Source organism: Sprattus sprattus, assembly GCF_963457725.1.
Source record: "Sprattus sprattus genome assembly, chromosome: 4".
Lineage (NCBI taxonomy): Eukaryota > Metazoa > Chordata > Actinopteri > Clupeiformes > Clupeidae > Sprattus > Sprattus sprattus.
Genome location: NC_137923.1, coordinates 21856937 through 21883035, shown reverse-complemented (window position 1 = coordinate 21883035; position 26099 = coordinate 21856937). Strand labels below are relative to the sequence as shown.

Sequence of the window (26099 nt, the reverse complement as noted above, 5' to 3'; positions counted from 1 at the left end):
ACTAGGTTCCTAAGGCATCAAGAAATAGCCTACTGTCGATTCTCTCCTCATGATATATCAATGACTACAAAAATGTGTACAAGGTAAGCCTACAAGTACCAGAATGCCGTGGGTCATATGTGGCCAGTGCTTAAATCAGTTTTGTGTCGCGTTTAATTATTTTATAATGGTGAATGTACACATTAATTGTACATATGAATAATGAGGTGAAATATTTCAAGACAAGCATCCAAATGTATGCTGTATAAAATCAGGCATCTTGGAAGGCAGCCATTCTGTAGACGGTTAGGTCCATCTCCGTCCTGTGTCATTGGCGAATGACCGAAGATGTCTCACAGCAGGTTGTTTGCCAGGCTGCTCTGTAAGTTTATCAAATTCAGTCGTAAATAATTCAGTCGGGTTATACCGCTTGAATCAGTTATTGGTGTTAACAACAATTTGTAAGGCGTTTTATTGGCTTGTTTCGTTGAAAGACATAGCGTACAGCTGCTGCAGCTAGCTGGATAGCTAGCTTGTCAGCAAGTAGCCTGCATTGCTTTTAGCCTGGTTAGCAAGCTACTTCGAGCTGACCTGTCTTTTTAGAGGCCACCAATAATTGAACTTTGACCCACTCGCTTCAAAATCGCTGTCATGTTGGATATGTTTTAACCACTAATTCCGATATTGAATGTTGTTTTGTGGTTGGTTAGTGCATTGAACATTTAGCTGGGTCGTTAACTACGAATGGCGAGCTAGTAGAAACACTAGCAACATTGACAAATTATGCAGTCAGCTAGCGATATAACATTATACATTGTGTCATGTCAGATTGTCAGATGTTGGCAAGTTATGTGGCTGACGTAATGAGTAATTCACATATACTTTCATAGGTAGGGAACGTTAACTAACTCTGCGACGTCAACGTTATTCAGTCCATGCTTTTCTTCACACTGGACTGTTGTAGTGTACCTGCTTATTTTTCTTGTTCTGTTCTCCATATCTATGGTTTCATATACCTGCTTATTTTTCTCATCCATTCTCTTTGTACTACTATTATTCCTTTGCTCTTAATTCTTACTGCTTTTACTTTATATGTTCGTTTGAGCTTTTGCTCATTTACCCTGTCTTTTGTTATTTGGTCTTTCAGAGTAGGGAATAGTTCTAAAAACTATATTTATTATTATAGTTTATTTTTGCCCAATGTATTTGAAGATCATTAGGAAACAACAATGTTGTCAGTAACTTCATTTCACATTTCTTCTCTGTTTTATTTCCCCCACTGAAAAAACTCTGTCATGAGACGTTCACAACCTCATTCTATCTTACTGCACTATTGAAAACTCACTGTTATTTGTTGTCATTCTTTTGTGCCCTCTCTCCAAGAGAATAATATTACACCAGAAGTGCTCAAGCCAAGTTTGGAAAATAAATTGTGTGATTTTGCTTTAGTAGTTTTTAAAGTTGACATGTAAATAGTGGTTTTGTTTAGAAATGTGAAAAATAGAGCTCTACATGTTTACTCCAGTGCAGAACATCAACAGACACTGATAGTGTAATTCCATGTAGTTCCAGAAGTAGACTAGTATGTATAAAGAGTAACTAAGCCCTTCATGGCAAGAAATCTTTTTGGTGGCCAGAGTCCGTGCACATGCAACACTGACCTGTATTTTGAACTGCTAGATCTGTGATCTCCATTTTGGGAGAAGTGCTTTATCAGACCTGGGTGCAGGATAAACTAATGATTGTCACTCTACTCTGACTGCCACACTAGAATACACTCTAGTCTTAAGGCATTTATAATAACCACAACACAAAACGACACATTTCATTTGTTGAGGTATGTTTTATATGCAACTAGTTTTGGTATCCTCTTTAAATTAATTTTGATGATGTATGGCCATGTGAAGGACGGATACGGCGATAGTAGTTTTATTTTCCAGGCTGTAACACCCCAAGAAAAGCCTTCACAGCATGACCTTGCCAGCAATATTATATCACCAAAAGACACCAGTTACCATGCTTTTATGAGTGTCAGTTGGGCTTTTGGTTTCTCGTTCAAGGATTTTGCATGCCTTGTAGTTAGTTGGCTTTTTCATTTTAGACCAAAACTCCTTACTTCTGCTTTAAACATATGTGTAGCAGAACAAATGCTCCTAACATGCTGAGATGTGGCTCATCCCTGGAGCTTGATAGCAAAGGAGTCGCACACTGTTTGGCTCAACAAACGTTTAGTACACAAAGGTAATCTCAGTGGGTGGTTCATCCCCGAAGCCTAACAGAGGCACACAATATGAATCCCTTATGGATGCACAGTTGGCTAAGATTAAACATCTCTCTAATGACCTTGGGGCAGTCTCGTTTCTCTGCACTCAAGGGCAGTAAATCTTCTGGTCTTTAATTCCATTTCTAACATTTTCTTCTGCTTCTGTTCACAGGGCAGCAAACAGGAGTCAGGCACTGTTATACTGCTTCCAGGAAGCATCTGTACATTGACCAAAACACCAAGGTCATTTGCCAAGGCTTCACTGGGAAGCAGGTATGTATTTGTTCATTTATGTTTAGTCCTGGCCTTGTAGCTAAATGTTGAAGCTGTTTGAGCATGCTCATCATTGGCTACATCTGTTAATGCACCAATTGTCATGTTTCATAGTCATATCATTTGGCAAATAGCCTGTGCAGTGCTTAGCACTGACCCTATTGACCTTGAGCTAATCGTAATCTAAGAGACATTTATTACGAGTGTCATCTCAAAAAGGAGTACTTGGATCACTAAATAAAAAACATTGTAAGGAATAAGCAACAGTGAAAGTGTCACTGACACCAATTTACTTTTCTCACTGGCTTGTGAAGGAACATATCCTTAAACTTGAGTGTCCTAATATAATATGTTTGTGGTGTGAGGAGAAAAGCTTAATTAGCAGAGTGCTTTGCAGATGTGTTTTGACTGAGGAGAAGTTTAAAGTGTTCATGGGAAAGTTGACTAAAGAAAATTGAGTAGAAATGTGCTGGATGATTGGCGTCTCTCTTGCCCTGGCTTTTAATTGTTGTTGTGACATGTTGTTCATTGACCCCTCCTGGTTATCAGTGGTGTTTCAAAACTCTAACGTAGTCAATTAAGAACAAAGGACGAAGTGGGTTAAACATTGACTTTCAGGCTTTATCAGGTCTAATTGAATAGATTGTGTCTTTTGCCTGGTAGGAAAGTTCACTATGTGAAAGTGTGATGTTTTGTAATTTCTATTCCCACACCTATTAATGCTCAAGTCCTGGTTAAAGTACAGTAAACTGGCACATTGCCAACGTCACACAAACATATACACAACAGTTGTATGTAAGTGGTTGGCCATAGGCAAGTTTGTAAACATTCTTTTCATAATTTACATGCAATGTAACGTCTATGATGAAAAGTACACACTACAAGAACATGGCTGTTTAACAAGACATGATACAGAACATCTCAAAAACCAATTAGAATGTAGTTGTGATGGTTGTTTTTATAATCAGAGGATTGACACTAAAGTTATACAGAAATAATTTACCACCATTATATTGTGCACCTGCAGTGTGTGTTTTTCAAAGCTCCAGGCAAAATGAGGAAATTGTCATGTTTTAGTATGTGTTTTTGTGAGTCTTCTTTATGACATCACTCCCACTTTTCCTTTTCTCTCTTGCTACTGTATGCTCAATTATCCCTTTCATAGTCACACTCACCAGAATATTGTTCTCTTTCTTTCTTTCTTTCTTTCTTTCTTTCTTTCTGTCACTATCTCTCTTTCCGTCACTATCTCTCACTGCCTTTTATCTTCTCTCTCTTTCTGGCTGTCTCTTTCTGTCCTCTGTTTGTCTAGGGCACCTTCCACAGCCAGCAGGCCATAGACTATGGATCACAGTTAGTAGGAGGAGTATCCCCAGGCAAGGGGGGCAAGACCCACCTGGGCCAGCCTGTCTTCAACTCAGTGAAGGAGGTAAGGGCTAGCTTGGCCTCCTTGAAGTTCTTGAAGTAGCCTCCTTTTATGTAGGCTACTTTTAAAAGTCTATTATCAGGCAGCTGTCCTGCCTGTCTCACGTTAAAGGTCACACAAGGAAAGTCTCTGACAGCCCGCTATTTAGGGATTTGGGGTAAGGGGTCTTTTGCTGGACAGCTGAGCTGGGATATTGTGTTTACTGAAAGCTTATTGAAATATGTTGCAGTCACAAATTACTATTCATTTATAAATGAAGTCATGCATGTGATATTTGCACGCCTGGGTTTCAAACTTCATTGAACTTGATTTTTAAACAAATCAAAGGGATTCAGTACCTTTTTTGATAGATTTAAATGAAAATGGAAGTTTCAGATGTCATTTGTTTGAAATGTGTTCATAGAAAGTCTGTATATATGCATATATATACACTGCTCAAACATTTTTTTAACAGGGTATGTCATGAATTCAATTGCACTTTTTTGATAATTAGCCTATCTGGTCAGTTAAGTAGCAGAGGGGGTTGTTAATCAGTTTCAACTGCATTGGTGTTGATGGAATTAACAACAGGTGCACTAGAGGGGCAACAATGAGACGACCCCCAAAATAGGGGTGGTTTTGCATGTGGAGGCCATTTCAAGTTTCTCTCTCTTGATCATTTCGACTGGTTTTCCATTAGTGTTGGCTTTAGCTAGAGTCATTATCTCTACTGGGAGCCTGAGGCGATTTCTTAACCCTACAGAAGTTGCACAGATTGTCCAACTCCTCCAGGATGGCACATCCACGCGTGCTGTTGCAAGGAGATTTGATGTGTCTCCCAGCATAATCTCCACAACATGGAGGAGATTCCAGGAGACAGGCAATTACTCTAGGAGAGCTGGACATGGCCGTAGAAGGTCCTAAACCCATCAGCAGGACCGATATCTGCTGCTTTGTGCAAGGAGGAACAGGTGAAGCACTGCCCGAGCCCTACAGAATGACCTCCAGCAGGCCACTGGTGTGAATGTCTCTGCCCAAACAGTCAGAAACAGACTCCATGAGGGTGGCCTCAGGGAGCGACGTCCTGTAGTATGCCCTGTGCTCACTGCACAGCACCCTGGAGCTCGATTGGCATTTGCTATAGAACACCAGAATTGGCATGTCCGCCACTGGCGCCCTGTGCTTTTCACAGATGAGAGCAGGTTCATCCTGAGCACCTGTGATAGACGTGAAAGGGTCTGGAGAAGCCAAGGAGAACACTATGCTGCCTACAACATCGTTCAGCATGACTGGTTTGGTGGTGGGTCAGTGATGGTCTGGGGTGGCATATCCATGGAGGGACGCACAGACCTCTACAGGCTAGAGAACCGCAGGCTTACTGACATTAGGTATCGGGATGAAATCCTTGAACCCATGGTCAGACCCTACGCTGGTGCAGTGGGTACTGGTTCCTCCTGATGCACGACAATGACTGGCTTTGTGTGGCAAGAGTATGCAGGCAGTACCTGGAGGATGAAGGAATTGATGCAATTGAATGGCCCTCACGATCACCTGACCTAAACCTGATAGAACACCTCTGGGACATAATGTTTCGGTCCATCAGACGCCGTCAGGTTGCTCCTCAGACTTTGCAGGAGCTCACTGATGCCCTTAGACAGATCCGGGAGGACATCCCACAAGACACCATCCGTTGCCTCATTAGGAGCATGCTGCGACGTTGTCAAGCATGCATACAAGCACGTGGGGGCCACACAAGATATTGAGAAGCATTTTGAGTTGCAGAAATTGAATTTTGGCAAAATGGACTAGCCTGCCACATAACCTTTTCACTATGATTTTTGAGATGTCTTTAAAATTGAGTCCTCTGTAGGCTGAAAACTTTTATTTCCATCAAAGATGTGGCATCCTTTTGTTCCTAAGACATTAAACTGTCCATATCAGTATAGATATCCAACTTAATTTTTTTTCACAATGAGATATGATGTGTTTTCAAAGTGTTCCTTTAATTTTTTTGAGCAGTGTATATATACCTTATATTTGTGCATGCAAAAGTTACACATTATATTATTTCTGATGTGATCAATTGTTTGACCACTGATATACAAGTTAATTGACCCCTTTATTTGTCTCCATCTTTTCCCTTCTTTCTCATATCTGTCAGGCAAGGGAGGCTACTGGAGCCCATGCAACAGTGATCTACGTCCCTCCGCCCTTTGCGGGGGCAGCCATCATCGAGGCAATCGATGCTGGGATGCCTCTGGTCGTGTGCATCACAGAGGGGATCCCACAGCAGGACATGGTGAAGGTGAAACACAGGCTGCTGCGCCAGAGCACCACCCGCCTCATCGGCCCCAACTGCCCCGGGGTCATCAACGTAAGCACTGCACCCCTGCACTCCACCATTCAGGACGTCTGTGAGCGTCTCGGCCCTTCGTGTTTGCTGTGTGTCCCGCACCATTGGCACTAGTCGGGCCCCTGTTGGCAGCTTTTCGGGCGATTGAGCATGTTGATGAGAGAGAGATCACACTGATTGGCAATTCAACGAGTGCAGTGAAGAAATGTTGTGTCGTATTATATCCCTCAGACAAGAAGTACACTGTACAAGAACATGACTGGTTAACAAGACATGATACAGAACAAAAACATATCTCAAAAACAAATACGTGCTGTGTCAGTTTAGTGTTCATGATCCTGTGAATGCAAATGCTTAAAGTCTGTTGAACCCCAGTGTATCCAAGGAGTGAAATAACTCTCCTTTACACTTAAATACAGCTGTGAATTACTATAGCAGAATATACATGCTAGTTGGCCATTTGCTGTCGTCTTTACTGTATGTTGTGACTGTGTGACTGAATGAAATGTGACTGTTTGGCGACGCAACACTAAGCCTTGATCGCCGTTCGTTCTTTCATGTTTGTCATCCTTTTGACACTGGAAACATGAGGCGACGCAGTCAGCCTGTGTTGCGCTAGTTCTATGATATCGGTTTGATGTGTCTAGCTTTAGGCTCACATAGTGCTACTCTGGTTACTGGGGCAAAATCGTCGTTGACCCACGGTAACAGAGGGGTTTAAATGTGTGTTGCGTTCACAATACGTTTCTTCAAAAGTAATTTCCATGTCCTTTCTGTATTTGTCCCTTCACCTTGACAGCCTGGAGAATGCAAGATTGGAATCATGCCAGGCCACATTCACAAGAAAGGAAGGATTGGTAAGCAAGGTTATTTGTTTGTTCTGGCAGTTTTTGAATAAAGGGTCCGAGCTCTGACATGTTTGAAACAGTTTCTGAAATCTATCTATACTTGAACTGTTGACTCATTTAACTTTGAGGAACAGGGGCGCGTGTTTGACAGTGACTGATCTTTAGGAGATGAATGTAGGTAATAGGCTTGTAGTGGCATGAATATGTGAAAATTCTTTGGCTTTATTCATTCCAACCCTTCAAAGAACCAACAAACAAAATGATTGCTGCCATGAATGTATGTTACCATTTTTACACCAGCTTGAATGTGTGACTCAGCATCAGGGAGAGAGTGGCACTTTTCTACTTGAGTGCTCTAGCTACTGTTTGATAAGCTAGGCCTATGCCCTGTGGGGAAGGGCGAGCCATGGACAAAGCACTCAGATAGGAATACAAATGCTTTGATGTCCTTTGAGGAAAGGCAAGGCAACTGGGCGTTTAGAGCAGCACTGATTTTATGCATGAAAAGCGACAGCAACTGATGAAAAACAGCAGGGCATGGTTTGCAGAAATCTCCTTATGTGTCAGCTTTTTGTGTCTCATCGTAGGGAAATATTGTACTGCCTAATGTATCCTTGTTGCATGAGTGTATGTTTCTGTCAATGTGCAAATGTTGATGTTTTTTGTCCTCTGCAGGCATTGTCTCCAGGTCTGGCACCCTCACATATGAAGCCGTGCATCAGACTACGCAAGTCGGCCTGGGGCAGTCTCTCTGTATTGGTATGGAAGCATGTTGTCAAAGTTAGTCTGGTGTAGCGTGATGTGTTTATGCATCACACAAGGAAGGTGGATAGTATGAAAGTAGTATACAGTCTCTTGTCTGACTGACCAATCTTTCTCTCTGTCTCTCTCTCTCTCTCTCTCTCTCTCTCTCTCTCTCTGATGTCAGGTATCGGAGGCGATCCTTTCAACGGCACAGACTTCATTGACTGCTTGGAGGTGTTCTTGAACGACCCAAAGACTGAGGGGATCATCCTGATTGGAGAGATTGGTGGGAATGCAGAGGAGAAGGCCTCTGAGTACCTGAAACAGCATAACTCTGTAAGTCCCTCCCAGCCTAGTATTAGAGCATACCTCTGTAAGAGTCTCTCCTTGCCCAGTCTTAGAGCATAACTCTGTAAGAGTCTCTCCCAGCCCAGTCTTAGAGCATAACCCTGTAAGAGTCCCTCCCAGCCTAGTATTAGAGCATACCTCTGTAAGAGTCTCTCCTTGCCCAGTCTTAGAGCATAACTCTGTAAGAGTCTCTCCCAGCCCAGTCTTAGAGCATAACCCTGTAAGAGTCTCTCCCAGCCCAGTGTTAGAGCATAACTCTGTAAGAGTCTCTCCCAGCCCAGTGTTAGAGCATAACTCTGTAAGAGTCTCTCCTTGCCCAGTGTTAGAGCATAACTCTGTAAGAGTCTCTCCTTGCCCAGTGTTAGAGCATAACTCTGTAAGAGTCTTCCCTTGCCCAGTCTTAGAGCATAACCCTGTAAGAGTATCTCCCAGCCCAGTGTTAGAGCATAACTCTGTAAGTCTTACTGGCTGGACGTGGATTCAGATAATCCAGGTTAAGTGTGGACGTGGTTTTAGAGCATAACTCTGTAAGAGTCTCTCCCAGCCCAGTCTAAGAGCATAACTGCTGAAAATGCCTGCTTTCTTTTCTGATCAAAATGAGATGGCAATGCTAATTAACACCTCTCCAGATCTATGTGCTGATGGTTTACAGTCTCACCAGATTGCTTGCATTCAGTCTCCTCAGAAGGCGCTAGTCTCAGCTATAATCAAACTAATATGGTAATTTGGTTTCACTGGCCCTTCTGTGTGTTTTTGTTTTGTTTCCCCATCATTTTTACCCAGTCTGTAAGACTCCCTCAGGTCTCACTTTTTTGATCCCTGGCCTTTTCTGACCTCTGAACAGAAGCAGGCTATCATAACTCATCAGCCTTTGCTAGCGCAGGGCCTTCGCAGCGGCAGGGTCAAGTTGTGCTCCGCGGGGTTAGCAGGCTACATGGAGGTAGAGCCATATTTGGCTGGGGGGGGGGGTTCTGTAGTGCTCCATGGGAACGGCAGGAAATATTTAAAGATTAAGATGATAAAGAGAAGTAACATCTCTTATTATTTTGTGCTGACTGCCTGTTCTCATGGGGTGTACTGAAGTATCAGAAGCCCTTTGTTCTGTTGTCTTTGAATATCCAGCACTGCTCCTTTAATTGTATGATACATGGACTTAGTGCAAAACAAGCAGGATTGACCACAGTGTAACTACCCTTGTATGTTCATAAACAGGGTCTCTGTGATTTCATTTGTGCTGTGCTAGTGGCGTGGGATGATTCAGATCTAACAGGTGGGAGTAGGGCTGGGCGGTATGACTGTTGTATTTACCGTGCAACGGTAGAAATGTGTCTACTGGGAGAGATTTGGCTATACCGTTTCAACCGCGGTATACTCTTATTTTGAAATCCAATTGTTTTATTTTTAGATAATGACCTCAAAGCTATACCATATATATCATCTGGCTTATTATACAGTTACTCGCCAACATGATAGAAGATATTCCTCCAAAGTACCTCTTAAACGATTTTGTTGCCGTTTTGTGATTTCCGCTTAGAAATAAATTGTTTCTTCAGACAAATAGAACTATAAAGTTTCAGATGTTGCGTAGCAACCCATTACTTGCTAACGTTAAATGACCGGACTACTTACGGAATAAAGCACCAATCCCCTCCAACCCCACACCAACCCAGACACACACACACACACACACACACACACACACACACACACTTAAAGCAACAGTATGCAACAATTATACTTCAGGATTAGGGTTAGGATAAGCAGTTTTACTTCAAATTAACAGCTTGAAAAAAATTGGGGCGCTACAATGACTTTAAATATGGAGAATCGCCTCCGTGCCATTGCCATACCAGGGTCCATTGGCATATTTTAATAATAATTTGTCACGCCATAATAGTGGGTCGTCACTGATCACTGTATCACAACCATTGTTGTTACTTGTCTTGTTTCGTACTGTATGTACAAAATCAGGAGCACACCGACGTGCTATAAACGGTATTTTATTAATACAGATGCGGGAGTAACATAATGTGTGACCTAGCTGTGTCACGTCTCACTCTGAACATACACTGAGGATGCGCAGTAGGAATGAAACGTATAAATCATGAAGCACCCTGATTGGCCAACAGGAACATATCAAATAATATTCTGTGTGAATATTACATTATTCACATTGTTGACATCACTGTTCTCGTTATCATCCAGCTGTGCTTGAGCAGTGATGATGACCATGGCAGGATCATGTGCCTCAGTGCAAGTGTCGCTGTCCCGGATATGGGCAGCTGTGGTAGATTATGGCTCACTGTTTGTATTGTATTACAGCTAATTGTGCTGTATTAGCTGTTGTCTTCTGCTGCTAGCGTTAGCTAAACTTGGCTCAACAGCACTTGAAACATTATTAGAAATTTCTTTCACTGCCATGGACAAATTTCTGATTGGAAATATTGTTTTACCTTGGGTCATTTCTCCCTGAATTTCTCATCCTCCCTTTTCCTCTTTTTTTTCTCACTGCCACTTAGAAATCGTTTCATGCTTAACTTTGCAACCACACACGTCACCACACAAAAATTGTCTGTGACATAAATGTCACGTGACCTGGACTAATTTGTTCCATGATGGATTTAAGATACATTTTAGGCTGATAATTAAAATAAAATAATCGTGTTCTCATGCTTATTATGAATTGTCATTCGTTTGCCAGGACAAGTGATTTATTTTAATTATATAAAAAAAAAGAACGTAAAAACTACTAGGCCCCCTGGTGGCCGAGGCCCTGGGCAACTGCCCGACTTGCCCAATGGGATGCACTGCCCCTGTATATACCGTAACCGCGATATAAAATGTCCAATACCTTGAAGATTTTGGCCAAATCACACACCCCTAGGTGGAAGCGAACCTTTAAAGCACTGACGGCAGCAGAAGGAAGAGAAATAGTGAGCTAATTTTCTCAACAGCAGACAGGGAAAAAAAAATATTATATCTGGAAGTAAAGAATAGTCAGTGTTACACTGGCCTGTTCACTTGACAAAAACATTGGCTTACCGTCTGTTTAGATGGGGTTAACTACACTAGGCCATACAGGTCAGAGACCAGCATCAAGAACTGTGCATGTCACTTTCCCTTTTATAATGAATCTGTGCACCACTTTGTTAGCGACAAAACATGGATCTGATTAGGATGTACTTTGGTTTGGGGAAGACCTACAAAACCAAATATTGGCAATGCTAGCAACTCATGATATTGCTATATGTTTAAGAACTATGGGAAGAATGTTGCACAAAACGTCAATGCTTACAGATTCCCCATGAACCTAGTAGCCCACACCATAGATATACAGCCGCGGAAAAAATTAAGAGACCACTTCAAAATTATCAGTTTCTCTGGTTCTACTATTTATTGGTATGTGTTAAAGTAAAATATACATTTTTGTTTTTTTCTATAACCTACTGGCAACATTCCTACCAAATTTCAAATAAAAATATTGTCATTTAGATCTTTTATTTGCAGAAAAATGACAATTGGTCAAAATAGCAAAAAAGATGCAGTGTCTTCAGATCTCGAATAATGCAAAGAAAACAAGCTCATATTCATTTTTAAACTACACAATACTAATGCTTTAACTTAGGAAGAGTTCAGAAATCAATATTTGGTGGAATAACCTTGATTTAAAATCACAACTTTCATGTGTCTTGGCATGCTCTCCACCAGTCTTTCACATTGCCGTTGGGTGACTTTATGCTACTCCTGGCGCAAGAATTCAAGCAGCTCGGCTTCTTTTCATGGCTTGTGACCATCCATCTTCCTCTTGATCACATTTCAGAGTTTTTTTTTATGGGATTCAGGTCTCGAAATTGGGCTGGCCATGACAGGGTCCTAAGGAAGCAAGTTTTTCTTCCGGGACAACGTTGTACTTTGCCTGGCTGAGGTTTGTAAAAGACCATAAGGATTGAACCAAAGCGGACTGGAGGGTCTCCTAGTTCGTCTTCTCTGATGAGTCCAATTTTCAGCTTTGCCCAACACATGGTCGTCTGATGGTTAGACGGAGACCTGGAGAGGCCTACAAGCCACAGAGTCTTGCACCTACTGTGAAATTGGTCTTTTACAAACCTCAGCCAGGCAAAGTACAACGTTGTCCCGGAAGAAAAACTTGCTTCCTTTTGCTCTGACAATGTTCCCCAACTCTGAGAAGTGTTTTTTGCCACACAGCCAGGCCAGTAAAGGTGTGGATGGAGTATCACCAGATCAGGACCCTGTCATGGCCAGCCCAATTTCGAGACCTGAATCCCATAAAAAAAAACTCTGAAATGTGATCAAGAGGAAGATGGATGGTCACAAGCCATGAAAAGAAGCCGAGCTGCTTGAATTCTTGCGCCAGGAGTAGCATAAAGTCACCCAACGGCAATGTGAAAGACTGGTGGAGAGCATGCCAAGACACATGAAAGTTGTGATTTTAAATCAAGGTTATTCCACCAAATATTGATTTCTGAACTCTTCCTAAGTTAAAGCATTAGTATTGTGTAGTTTAAAAATGAATATGAGCTTGTTTTCTTTGCATTATTCGAGATCTGAAGACACTGCATCTTTTTTGCTATTTTGACCAATTGTCATTTTTCTGCAAATAAATGATCTAAATGACAATATTTTTATTTGAAATTTGGTAGGAATGTTGCCAGTAGGTTATAGAATAAAACAAAAATGTACATTTTACTTTAACACATACCAATAAATAGTAAAACCAGAGAAACTGATCATTTTGAAGTGGTCTCTTAATTTTTTCCGCGGCTGTATATATATATAAAGGCTTGTATATGGCCCACACTACCACCAACCCACATGCTAAACACCCACATGCTAAACACCCACACCCAGGCTAAACCAACCTAGCCTACTCCTCTGTGGCTGCTTTATGGGAAGGGAAGGGACTGGCTATCAACCCCAACCAGGGGCTATCTCAACCTAATCTACTCCTCTGTGGCTGCTTTATGGGAAGGGAAGGGACTGGCTGTTAACCTAATCTAACCAGTCTGGCTGATGCTTGAAATGTCCAGGCCAAAATGGTGTACTCAGTGTGGCTAGTCCTGTAAATATCCAGGCAAAAGTAGCAAACCACACACTGACTCGCTCAAAAATTGGGATCAGGTTCTCAGTTTTCCACAGAACAGAAACTGACCGTGAATTATCGACAGTTCCAAGGCGCTTGTTCCTCTCCCGCTCTCTGCCCTTGTGATCCTGTCCTTCTCACCCCACCAGCAAGTAAACATAGAGCCCATTTGAATTCAATAAGCCACAGGTGTGCCCCCAGCCTGCGTCATGCAGCAATTTAACAGCGGTCACTACACAATCATGATTAAGGGTGTGTAATTAACTTCATTTTGAATAGAAATGTAGAAAAATGACAACACAGGAGCACACAAAACACACTTTGAGGGCTCAATTTAACACTCTCGGCGGCACAATCAAGGAAAATGTGCACAAATTTTAGCAGCTAGAAAAAATGTAGCTTACAGTGGCTTCTCATAGGTTCTGTAATTCTGGATGGTCACTGGATGCTTAAATTCTGATTGGCTTTCAGGCTCGTCTCTGAAGCTAATGTGTGCTGTCAGCTGATGAGACCATGTTAAAGTGTGTAGTGAGACACTTTGTGGTTTGAGAGAGGGAGTTGGAGAGGTTTGTGAGTTTTCTGGTCTGGGATGCTCCACACTGTTTGCATTATCAGTTGTGACAAGCCAGCCAGAAACAGTGCCTTTCTTAAAGTGAAATGTCAGCGGTTATACAGACTTGCACTATTTTTTGCTTTTTCTGAAATATACAGCTGCATCGAGACTTTGTTACTGTTGCCGAACACCGGAAGTAACATTGAGCAGTGTGTGTAGTTCTGTTAATGCAGGTCTGCATTTAGAGGCTTTTACATATTTAAAACTAGAAGCTTATACCCCCACAATTTCTTAGGTCTTAACTCCAGACTGCTTTCCTTAGAATGCTACAGATTAGTGAAAAACTCTTAACTGCATTACAAAAACAAATGTATGGCACAATGAGTAGTGGTCTCCCTAAAGGATACAGTTTGTGCCTGTGTAGCTGACGTTTACTTGTTGGTCTTTTCAGTGTAAACATCTCAAGGTGTCTGAAGTGCATTAGCGACAGGGTCTTTTAGCTTTGAGACTAGAGCACCTGGCTCCAATGCTCAAGCTGGTAAAGACAACCACTGCATGATTTTAAGTGTTTCCACTGAACCTTATCTTTATTTGCACGGGTGACCTTAAGTCTTTGCGCCTCCAGCAGCATGGGCAGCATTACCGAGCTGTGCCTTCTCCTCACTGTTCGTGGGGCTCCACTGCTGTTGAGTGTGTGGGGCTCAGGGGTGTCAAGAGTCTAATCTTTGGACCATTTGCTTAATGGGTGATGTCACCTCAATTACTTGTCATTACATGCACACCCTCATTAACATGGAGGAGGTGAAGAGAAATTGATGATGGTTTCAGAGTTTTGGGCACAGTGTGTGAAAGTCATCAGAGAACCTATTTTTCAGGATGACTTATTAGCCCCAGTCTGGCAAAATGAGATTGACTTGTTGGGGTCTGATTGGCGACATTTTTAAATCCCAGACTGTTCCGTCAGCACATTATGGCAGACACCTCTCGTTAAGATAATGAAAACGTTCCCCACGGAGGGTTTTTAGAGTGATTTTTCGTAGCAATATGAGGCGAGACTGGATCAATGAACGGTCATGCCACATTACATGTATTGAATTTTGCTTAGAAAGATTTATCTCTTGCCAGTTACATTTTCTTGTCCACAGCAGTATTGACGTGCAGAGGCGGACAGGGGTTGGACAGAGGCAATCTAGTGACGGGCAGGGTTAAGTGCTCTTTGCAGGAGGAGTAAGAGGCAGGTCATAAGGCACTTTGGAGCTAACCATGCTAATGAGCGAAGTAAACATGCTAATTGCTGACAAGGTCTACAAACACCCTGGCTGGTGAGGACTTGAGCGAATATCACAGGCGGCGTTAAGTGAGTTCAGAGGTCAGATTTGTCTGTAATGTGTGATCTTTCGCAATGGTCAGCATTCTTCCCTTTCTTCCCTGCCCCACCTCATCCCTTCGTCTCTCTCTATCTTTTTCTCCCTGACAGTGAGTCAGCCACCATGTGAACCATTTGCCGTGACCTGCTTACCACCCCACTCTAATCCCCTCAGCTCTTAGCGTTCACAGGTTCACTTGTTCTTTCTCAGACGCAGTCGATCGCGATCCACACTTAACGTTGCGATGCACACTCAGACCTAAGACCTTCCACTGCGTGTTTGCAGCATAATCAGCAAGGTGAAGGGCTTGCTGCCTAAACCGGCATGAAAACACTGGGTCCCCACTTAATCCTCCAGGTTTACCGTGTCTGCCCCCTTCTCTCGACACTCTCTCTCAGGTGCTCCACAGTCGTTGCATTAAACCCTTTTAATTCATTTAGCTTAAGTCCCATGCCATGCTGTCGAGCGCAGTGATTTTTTTTTTTTCATTTTTCTTATTTCGGGGGTTGCGTAATTCAGGAGGGGAAAAAAAACAAGAAAGAACAAACTAAGAAGAAAAGGAGTGAAGCTCTGATGCTGCACAGATCTGCAGCCAGGGGCTTGTAATTGTCTCACCGGTTGGTCTCTTAATCGTACAAGATTAACGCTCCGCCCGCCCGCCCGCCCGCCCGCCCGCCAACCGCAGCCCCCTCCCACCCCCTCCAGTCCTGTACTCCACTGGGTAAAGGTGTGGGCACAGCCGCCTGCTCCGTGTTCGTAATTAAAGTCACACAGCCCCGCCACTGACAATAAGAACAAAGAAAGGAATTATAAAGCTAATTTAACTCCTTTTATGTACGAGGGGTGAACCTCTGTGGGGAATGAAAATTAATTGCCTAATTATGCTCCAACCTGTTTAGGTAGATTTAAGCGTTGGCTTCGCAGTGGGGCGGTTCATTCATCAAAGCACCAGTAAGCTGGAATACGGCGCTGGCTCCCACCACGTTGTGTCCCCTCAGAGAAAAGGGTTTAAGTGGTAGAATGATCCAGGTGCAGGTGTATTTACAGATTCGTTTTTTGCAAAGCTGGTTTAAAAAGATGTCTTCGGAAAGTTGTTGGTCATTCTGTCTCTCTTGTGTGTTGTTTTTTTTACTATAGGCTACATACTCTCTCTCCCTCTACATAAAACATTAAAAAGTTTTGCGGTGAGCATTAAGGCCCCTCCTGTTTCAGCCTCTTGTGTGAAAGCCTGGACCAAACTGCACCTCACGCTGAGTCTGATTATGTTGATGATATTCCTAGGGATGAAATATTGGCTTTCACACAACAGGATCCACACTTCCATCCATCAATGTGCTGTAGAAACATCCAGGCACCTAATCACCTCAGACATGACTAATTACCGCCACAGTGAGATTGTATTAAAACACTGTCCTGAGCTACCCTCAGTTCTCTCCCACTCCATTCAGAGGTGTGTGTGTGTGTGTGTGTGAGTGTGTAAGGGATAATGCATTGTCCGGAGGTCATTATCCAAAAATAAATCCCGACGGGGCGAACAACACCCCGACACGCAGACGGATTATTATCCCGCTTATTATATGGTTACTTGCCAAAAACGATAGAAGACATTCCTCCAACATACCTCTTTTTAATGATTAAGTTTCATGAGTCCCGTTTAGAAATACATAGTTCTTCAAGCAAATTAATAGAACTTTGAAGTTTCAGGTGTTGCCTAGCAACCCATTACTTGCTGACTTCAAATTACCATGAGTCTGTTACGTTAAAATGACCGAACTTCTTGCGGAATGATATGAAAGAGGTCAATTAGAAGCACAAAACCCGTTGCCAAGGACAGCGGTCATTATCTTTTTGCAGCGGCCTGTTGGCAGGAAATAATGTAGGGTAGAACGTTGGGATGGCCCATTCAAATCAACGGTACTTTTTGGAACATTCTGAAGAGCCGTATAATAAATATATATATACATAATCAATGAATTACAAGCACACTAGACGGTGTTATCTTTCTGGTGTCTATGCACCCCTTTGTAATTGGCTTCAGTTGTTTCTTCTGAGTGTCAATCTTTTTACATGGAGGTGTGAAGAGCTGCTGCTGGCTATTAGGTGACCTCGTTTGACCCAGTGCCTTTTATGTCTTTTAACTTTTTCTCTCGTATTCATGCACCTTTTCCTGTCTCGTGCCACAGGGTCCTAATGCCAAGCCGGTGGTGTCTTTTATTGCTGGGCTCACCGCCCCGCCTGGCAGGAGGATGGGTCATGCCGGCGCCATCATCGCAGGGGGTAAGGGTGGAGCCAAAGAGAAGATCGCAGCGCTGCAGGCAGCCGGAGTGGTGGTGAGCATGTCACCCGCTCAGCTGGGAAGCACTATTTTTAAGGTACAAAAACGCTGTCTTCTCTTAATTTCATCCTGTACTCCCACCTGCCCCACACACACTCACACACACTAATTTCCGCCATATCTCTCTCTCCCTCTCCTCCTGTTCCCCTGGTGTCTAGCCAGACACCCATTCCCACAGGGTTAGCACTGGCTCTCACTTCTCTGCCCATTCCCACAGGGTTAGCACTGGCTCTCACTTATCTGCCCATGTAGCTAACATGGCAGAGAAGTGAGAGATCTAGATCTTTGTCAAACCCAGAACCCTCATCCCATTCCCAGGAACACCTGTTTTTTTCTCGCTAACCCTTCCTTCCTTCCTTGAGTTGAAATATGGAAGATCATGTCTGAAATAACAATAGAAGTAAAAGTAGTAGTTATTATAGTAACAATACTATTATAAGACAGGAGCCCTAGTAATGAACAGAGTTTTTCAGTAAGCAGTAATGCCAGCAGGTAAAAATGAAGACACCAGAGATGCTCTCTGTGTCGTCATAGCCCAAGGTTTTTTTAACAAGATAAAAGAAGATAAAAATTGAAAGGGCGCATTACGCCCATTCATCACTGCGTTCATTATAGGCAGGAGCAAGCGCGCCCCTCTTTCCGTCAACCACGCAGCTTTTTTTTCCTCCAGCCCCCCACCCCCCCTCGTAATCATTGCCAGTAATGATGAAAAATGCTCTTCCTCCTGGTTAATTTTGCAGCCCATTGTGTTCATACATCTCTGTTAAACACACTGGCCGATTGAATCAGCCCGCCGTAATGTGTGAGCGTGGAAACAGTGGTTCATTGGCTCTTATTGGTTTTTGCTGGTTCTCACAGTGTCATTTCTTCTCATGGCTCATCCTCACTCTTGGTTGCCAGTGGACAGTAGTGGTGTACACACGGTTAGGTCCTGACAATACATGTGTTCATTCTGCCTACCATTGATCTCCGATGCTACTTCCAAAGAGGTTTAAGAATTTATAGTTCCAGACTTGGGCACAAAGAAGCATACAGCCTTATCCTAACACGCAGTCTTGCATAAGCCCACACACACGCAGGGAACAGAAAACTGAAAATGGGCACACTGTAGGCCTCATTTACTTTGTGGTACTGAGGGGCATCTCAAGTGCTTTCGGAACACCGATTCAGACATATCAAACATCTTTAGAATTGCGGTTGAGTTCTGCCTGCGTCAGTGAAATAGTTCTGCCTCTGCGTCAGTGAAATAGTTCTAATCATGCCCACTAGGTGGCACCCCAGAATCAGCAATAGAGCTGCAGAAATGGCTGCTCCTCAGTTTGAGCCTCTTCCCTGTGCCTTGATGCATGGCATTTGCTGTGATTGTGTATTTTCAGGGAAAGAATTAATTATGCTGTATTCAAATGTGGGGATTTTTTTTTTCACTCCTTACCACACATTTGATTGCAGCGCTTAGATTTTGTGAATTGATTGTTCAGATGGCTGGCTGCCATTACCACTCTATTTCAACCTCACGCTGTTCTGAAGAACTGTTGGCTATATGTTTAAATGTCACATCAGTTCCAAGCAATTTTATGCTCACTTGCATAGAAGTTGTAGTACGTTTCCTTGTTTTCCTTGTATGTCTTGGGTTCTTGTGGTAGTGCAAGACAAGACAGAGAGATTTGGTTTGCACCTGTTTGATTGGAACCATTTGAAAGGTTGTGTTAGGAAACTCTCCAACACACTAATAGCAGTACTGTCTCCGCTGAGCCCATTATCCACTCACAGTGTGAATAGTTGTGGCAGTTGCTATTGTGTGAGATGATGAATATAGCAACCCTGTACGACCAAATTATGGCAGAATATCATGACTACTTTGGTTAGTGGTGGTGAACTAGCACATGTGCTTTCTGAGCAGCATGTGACCTGATGGAGTTGAGTTACTGCCCAAACAGCTACTGATAACTGAAAGTAGTTTAACGATTAGAGTATTTCAACAACAACAACAACGAGGGAGCAGGGGGTTGAAATAGTTTAGAACAGTAGCATTTTCAACTCGGCAGACTTGTATGTAACCTGTCTGTGGTGGCTGTTCTGAATGTTACTGATGCCTTTCTCTGCTCCGTCTCCATGCAGGAGTTTGAGAAGAGGAAGATGCTTTAAGACGTCTAATGACATCTGAGTAAAAGGCTCTCTGAAGAAGACGACATGACTACCCTCTGCCATTCTGAAGACGTGCCCTTACAAAATATACTACACCAAGCCTCCGATACAATCCACATTTTCAGTATATAAAATATGTTCTTGAGTTCATTTGTAAGTCTCGTATTAACCCAGAGGAAATAAATATAAAACCACAATAGTTTGATTGTTTTCATTAAACTATGACCAGCACCTGTACAGCACAGTAAATATATATGTAGACCATTTTATCCACAACATTAATGTGAACTATGCAGTGCTTTCTAAAATATGGAGTCAGACTGCTGACCAGCTGCACTGTATTGTTTCCATCTACTGTCACTGGTCCACCGTCATGAACTGTGATTGTCCTGAAATACAGATTCTTTTGTTCCAAGCTCTTGTTGTAGCATTTTTCATCTCGGTACACGCTCGCCCTGTCCACCTTGGCAGAGCTCTGCTCACCAGAGCCCTGAGGCAGCCCACACATTCAAGATCAGGCTTAGATAAACCAGCTACACGCACACACACTCCTTTAGAGGCCAGAGAAATACATCAAACTACATGGAAGTCAAAGGATTGGTATAATTTCCCTGCCTTCAGAATGGTCAAGTCTGTGTTCAAGTTCTAGCACTAGTATTTTAAAGCAGCACTAAAAGGCCTTGCTGGTACTCTCAAAAGCTTGTCAATTGGAGACATTTGGTTACCATAGTTGTGCACTGGAACATTTTATTTTTATATTCACAAAGAGTTCTGTCCCGGAACACATAACTACTGTTCACAGCGCATATCTTGGCTGGCTTGTGGGAACGACTCTGTCCTTCACATGTCTGTGTAAATGGAAAATAGTGGCATAGTGTTGCTACAGGGCTGCATTTAGGCTGTAAGGTGATTGTGTCGGTCTTTACTTAGGTCTGAACTGAAGTACACTTTGCACTTGATTTTTTGTCTTGTAAGAAACCCTGGTGGGCTGTCCTTTTTATTTTTATTTCTTGAGATGACACGAGGACCTTAATGCCTCAGTGGGCTTCCTGGGATGTCAAGTGTGTTTATGCCAGTTAACCTGAGGCACCTACAGACTGAGATTTCAGCAATCTTAGAAGTATATAGCAAGCCACACTGCGAAATGGATCTAATGAACTGGGTTTAATGAATCAAGTTTCGATGTAAGTAGACTACGATAATAACATCTACTGAATTGTGGGTTCGTCGTTAAATGTGGCGTTTATCAGTGTGTGTGTGTGCTGCATACTGGTTGATTATGCACTGTCAAGTTTTGTCCCAGGCTATGACTACAGCTATCTTTGAACCTCTCAGAGAACGTCATTGGACCACCGTTTTTGAGCAATGACGAAGAGATCACAACGTTTCTTTCTCATTGGTCATTTTGTTGCCTAGGCTGACAAAATCGTATCGTATGCCGAGCTTTTAGAGTGGTTGCAAAGAAAACAACCTCACTGCATGCCTCCTGATTCCTCCCCATGGGTACTTTCAGCACCAGCTCGGTTCTTCAGCAGAAGTAGAATGTCAGCTACTGTGGCTCACGTGACTGCAGTTGGAAGCTGGGAGAGTGAGCCAGGGCCAGTGTGCGCAGCGTGCAACTGCTGTTGTTTAAAGCTGCACGCTTCAAGTAATTGCTCATGCTATAATATATCCGCGGGGAAAAAGCCTTAACGGTATACACCTCAGTTTTTTCAGAAATAATAGCCTACTATAAGAGAAGTTACCACGACTGAGAATAATGTAGAGTGAAAAAAAAAGAACAGCAGATTCTGCATAATGAAATACAGAGAAGCGAAAAAAAGATATAATCCCAAAGGTGTGGTGTGAAGCATAAAAATGTAAGGTCCCTGAAAATAATAATGTTCCAGATAAATGTTGTACTATTCTATGCAGAAATGTAAAAGGTCAAAGGTTATTTAACGTCATCTTGTGTGGAGTTTGCATGTCACCCACTGTGGGCTTTTAGGGTGATGCATTTTCAGTTGTACTTTTTATTAATAATTGCACTTATTTAAAAACGAGATGTGAGAGAATAATTTCCTCCACAGTGTAATTTTTGAACACCACCATCTCGACCTACCCTCTAATAGTGTTTGAACAATGAATATAAATGCTAATGTCTTCTTATTACAACCTTAGTGCCACAGCTAATAATGTGCAGTTTCTGATTCCATGTTCTAGTGATATGACCGTCATTCCTAGTGTACAAAAAGCCTTTCAACTGACTTGTCTGAAGCACTGTTGTAGAGTTGGACAAAATCCATCCACCCAACAATTTACAGTTTTATGCAAAAGTTTGGGCACCCCTCTGAGGTTGCATGATAATTTGCTCTGTCTTTATAAGAAAACATCATAGCAATATGTCATTCATTTTCTAAAGAAAGCTGGATAATGGGAGGTTTTTCAGACAAATATTCTTAATGTAGCAGTATTGAGTTGTATGAAATAAAATGTAATGTGAATAATAGGCTGTGCAAAAAGGTGGGCACCCTTTTAAGTGTGTTGATTTGAATACCTTTAGTCACTTAATGCTGATTGATTGAAACACAAAATTCTTTTGATTAGTTGATTTAACCTTAAACTTCAAACAAAGTTTCAAACAAAGTTGCAACCAATCACGAAAAAGCTAATTTAGCATAGTATAGCTAATTGCCAGGTGTACTTCTCCTTCAATTTTATGTTATAAAGTAGGTAACATGGGATTTATGTTATAAAGTAGTAACATGGGAACCTCAAAATAACTCTAATGGGATATAAAAAGTTATCAAAAAGGTTTGAGGTGTCTGTCTCCACGTTCAGAAATTTAGCAAGAAAATGGAAAGGCACAGGAACAGTCCTTGTGGAGTAAAGAAAGTGAAAAATATCGGAAAGCTTGAGACGAAAAATGGTAGTCACAGAAAAACCACAGACCACCTTTAAAGAGCTCCAAGAACATCTTGATGCTGATGGTGTCATTGTACATCCTTCCACAGTCCAGCACACTTTGCACAAGGACAGCTCCATGGTAAATGCATAGAAATACTTTTCTACAAAATCACCACAAACAGAGTCGCTTGAGGTATGCAAAGGCTTATCTAGACAAGCCAGAATAATTTTGGAATGAAGTGCTGTGGTCAGATGAAACTAAAATAGTTATTTGGTCACAACCATAAGCGGGCTGTCCATGCACGGCAGCCATCAAACCTGACTCAACTGGAGACTGCAGCCAGATTTCCTGGAGTTATCAGTGGCTATAAGAAGTGTCTATTTCAGCAAAGGAGGAGGCTCTACCAAATATTGATGTGATTATTCCAATGGGGTGCCCACATTTTTGCACATATCTGTTATTGCTATGAAGCACACATTGTTTCTGTCGATTCAATAATATTACAGTTCTGAAATGTTACTTATCCCATGAGGTTTACATTATGTCTAAATTAAGTTGCTGCTTTGAAAGCAGATTATTATCTGAAATAATGATAAATTAGCCGGGATACCAGACCGAATTTAGCCCCGCCCACAACATTTCAGGTATGGAAGTTCGGTCTGGCATTACTCCGTTGGGGAGAAATTAAACCCGACCAAAGACTGTAAAGCCAATCAAATTGTCAAGGCAGGCTTTAGATGATGGACAGATGATCAACAGTAACGTAATCAACCACGTCACCAAGGAGCCCTTGGGTTGAACATGGCTGCCGCTGGAGACCTGAAATGTGAAAATATTGCCATCGAGTCTGTTATCGACAGCGTATTAATTTTTGAAAGAGCAACAGAGAAACGCGGAGAAAGGCATTTCTCGATCAAAAAGATGTAATTCCTACGGGATTCGGTAAAAGTTTAATTAATCAGCCATGTTATATTCAGACTACGTTGCTCTGATTGGTGGTAGGTCAATCAAATTGAGCGAAGAGGCTTGTTTTTTTCCTGGTTCGGTTAAAACACGCCCCATAATCACAGCCCAATGGAGCAGTATCAGACTCATATTCTGACTAGAATTATGAGTATGACAACGTCAGGCTAATGATAAATATCAGGGATGCCCAAACTTTTGCACAAAACTGTATTTACCCATTCCTTGTCACACACACACACACACACACATACACACACACAAATACTATACTAAAACAAATTAGTAATACAAATTAGCCTGTAAATAAGAATACTATCTAATGAGATATGGCCTTATATATATATCATATATTAGTTACTTCATAAATGCTGGCTTCTCAGTGAATATTTCTGATTTCTTTGTTTGCTTGTTTATTTGTGGCACATTTGGCATTATGAGGTTGGCTTTTTAATCCTTCCATGCTCTGGATAGCCGTGTTCAGAGTACAAAGTCAAGCCCAGTATTACATATGGATACAGTCTTTGAAAATATGCTATACTTTATAAACCCAAGGATTAAAGGGGGGTAATGAAGTGTAAAAATGCTCTCCTCTGCCGGACATCTCTGTAGCCTACTCTTATCACTTAACAGCAGTCAGCCCAGACAGATTGTTCTATGTACAAACTGTTAGCAATTACTTTCTAATCTGCGTTAGAGCATTACCATAATAAAGATTGCCAGTGGAATTTGAGGCTTTATTTGTTTGGGGGCTCTGGGTTCCCACTCTCCCGTTGTGTTACAGTGGCCAGGCACAGGCGAGAGCCTCTCGTTATCTCTGCACATAGCTAATGAGGTGGTGTTGTGGGACGTGCTGTGTGCTCACTCATCCTCGACTGAGTTTCGATCCAGCAGTTAGAAGGTGAGAGAATGTCGCTGCTCGAGTAACGACAGATGACACAGTTTTTAAAGGTATATTTCTCTGCTTATTTCTTTGCCCTGAATTATCAGCCTAGAGCTATTGCCATCACTGACACAGAAGAACTCAAAGTCAAAGTCAGTCAAAGCACTGGTCTTAACCTCTGGGAGTGGCCTAATTTAGAGTTTAGAGACCTACATCCAATACCAACTTTCATAATTCAAAATCTGTATCCTTTTGAGTTATAACAGAAATTAAAGCACAAGGAAATAAAGGAATTGCTTTTTCAAAGACTTTTAGATTTTGCCTCATGTTGGGAATACAAACAACATACAACATATGTACAAACAGACATAATACAAAAAAAATATCAACCTGACAAATCCATCGGCAAGTGGTAGCAATGGGTATACATTTATTTGTGACGTATGCAAACTTACAATCCAATTTATAATTCACATTTATGAGAATTTAAAAGAGCTCAATGTAATAGTCAGTCTCAGTTCAATTTGAATTTGTGCACCATGGGCTGTATACTATGTTGGTGAAAAGGCCAGCTGGTATATCATTTCATTCTGTCTGTCTCAAACTGAAGGGATATGATGAGAGCAAATGTGTTAAAAAAAAAAAAAACAATTGTTCAGTAATGACAATGTGCAATATAACTGCATTTGGGACGATTTATTCTGTCTACCATTTGTATTACTTTCCTTGAAAGAAAGAAAGAAAATGTTCAGAAATTATCAAGGGCATATTCAATAAGGTCTACATTTTAATAACCCCCTGGCCAACAATTTGGACTTAGTTTTACTTGTTTGCAAATACCAATTTGTTTTGAAATAATGTTTACAAACCTTGATTTTTCACTGACTTTCAATCAGAATAAAACAACCATACATTAGCATGTCATAATGGAAATTAAAAAGAAACAGATTATTTAAAGATTATTACATATAGTTTTGGAACTAGTTAACAGCAAACAGACTATCCTTGCTAAAACAAACAACAATGGAGTTGGCACTGACAAAAGCTGATGTAGTTTGGCGACATATTGAGCTGCCGTGCTTTCACTGCTCTTTTTTTAACAAAAATATAATACAAAGGGTGAAAAGTACTAGCTTAAAGGTTGTTATTGTGTATATTTTGATATACTTTTTTATATACTGTTCAACCGTCGGCATCCTGTTGAGCACACATGCTCCAAGAGAGATAAAGCCGTAGGTGACCGTGTCACCTTGGCATCTAGGGTTTGGATACTTGCCAATGAATGAGCCTTATCAAGACGTGGAGCCAGCGTTATGAATACAGCCATGAGCACCTTTATGGCTGCAGCCCATTCACAACCCATCGGTAAAGTCCTCATTTCCTGGTGGGTGCACTTTGAAGGAGGCATGACAGTATTTAGCCAAGCCAAGAATCCCTCAAGCAGACAGAATTATGTCAGTGTCTTCACAAGTGCTCTGCATGTGAAGTGTAGCAGCTAACGGGCCGTTCTCGGGCCGTAGTTATTATAAAGTACTACGTAGCATTGAAAAACACAAAGCTCTAATTTTATGGGGGCAAAGAGGACCGCGAACAGGCTTCGTTAAGCATGAGTAGACTGGCTATTGACTGGGTGACTCAGTTACAGTAGGCTA

General features: G+C 41.9%; 1 protein-coding gene across 1 annotated transcript; it reads left to right on the top strand.

The window, feature by feature from the left end:
• Positions 1–277: 277 nt before the first annotated feature.
• suclg1 (succinate-CoA ligase GDP/ADP-forming subunit alph) lies at positions 278–20129 on the top strand. The gene is made up of 9 exons (XM_080837135.1): positions 278–361; positions 2415–2515; positions 3828–3944; positions 6082–6294; positions 7073–7130; positions 7797–7880; positions 8050–8201; positions 17418–17606; positions 19688–20129. Exons 1-9 carry the CDS (start codon positions 328–330, stop codon positions 19712–19714), a joined length of 975 nt encoding a protein of 324 aa, XP_080693261.1. The 5' UTR covers positions 278–327; the 3' UTR covers positions 19715–20129.
• The last annotated feature ends 5970 nt before the right edge of the window (positions 20130–26099 follow it).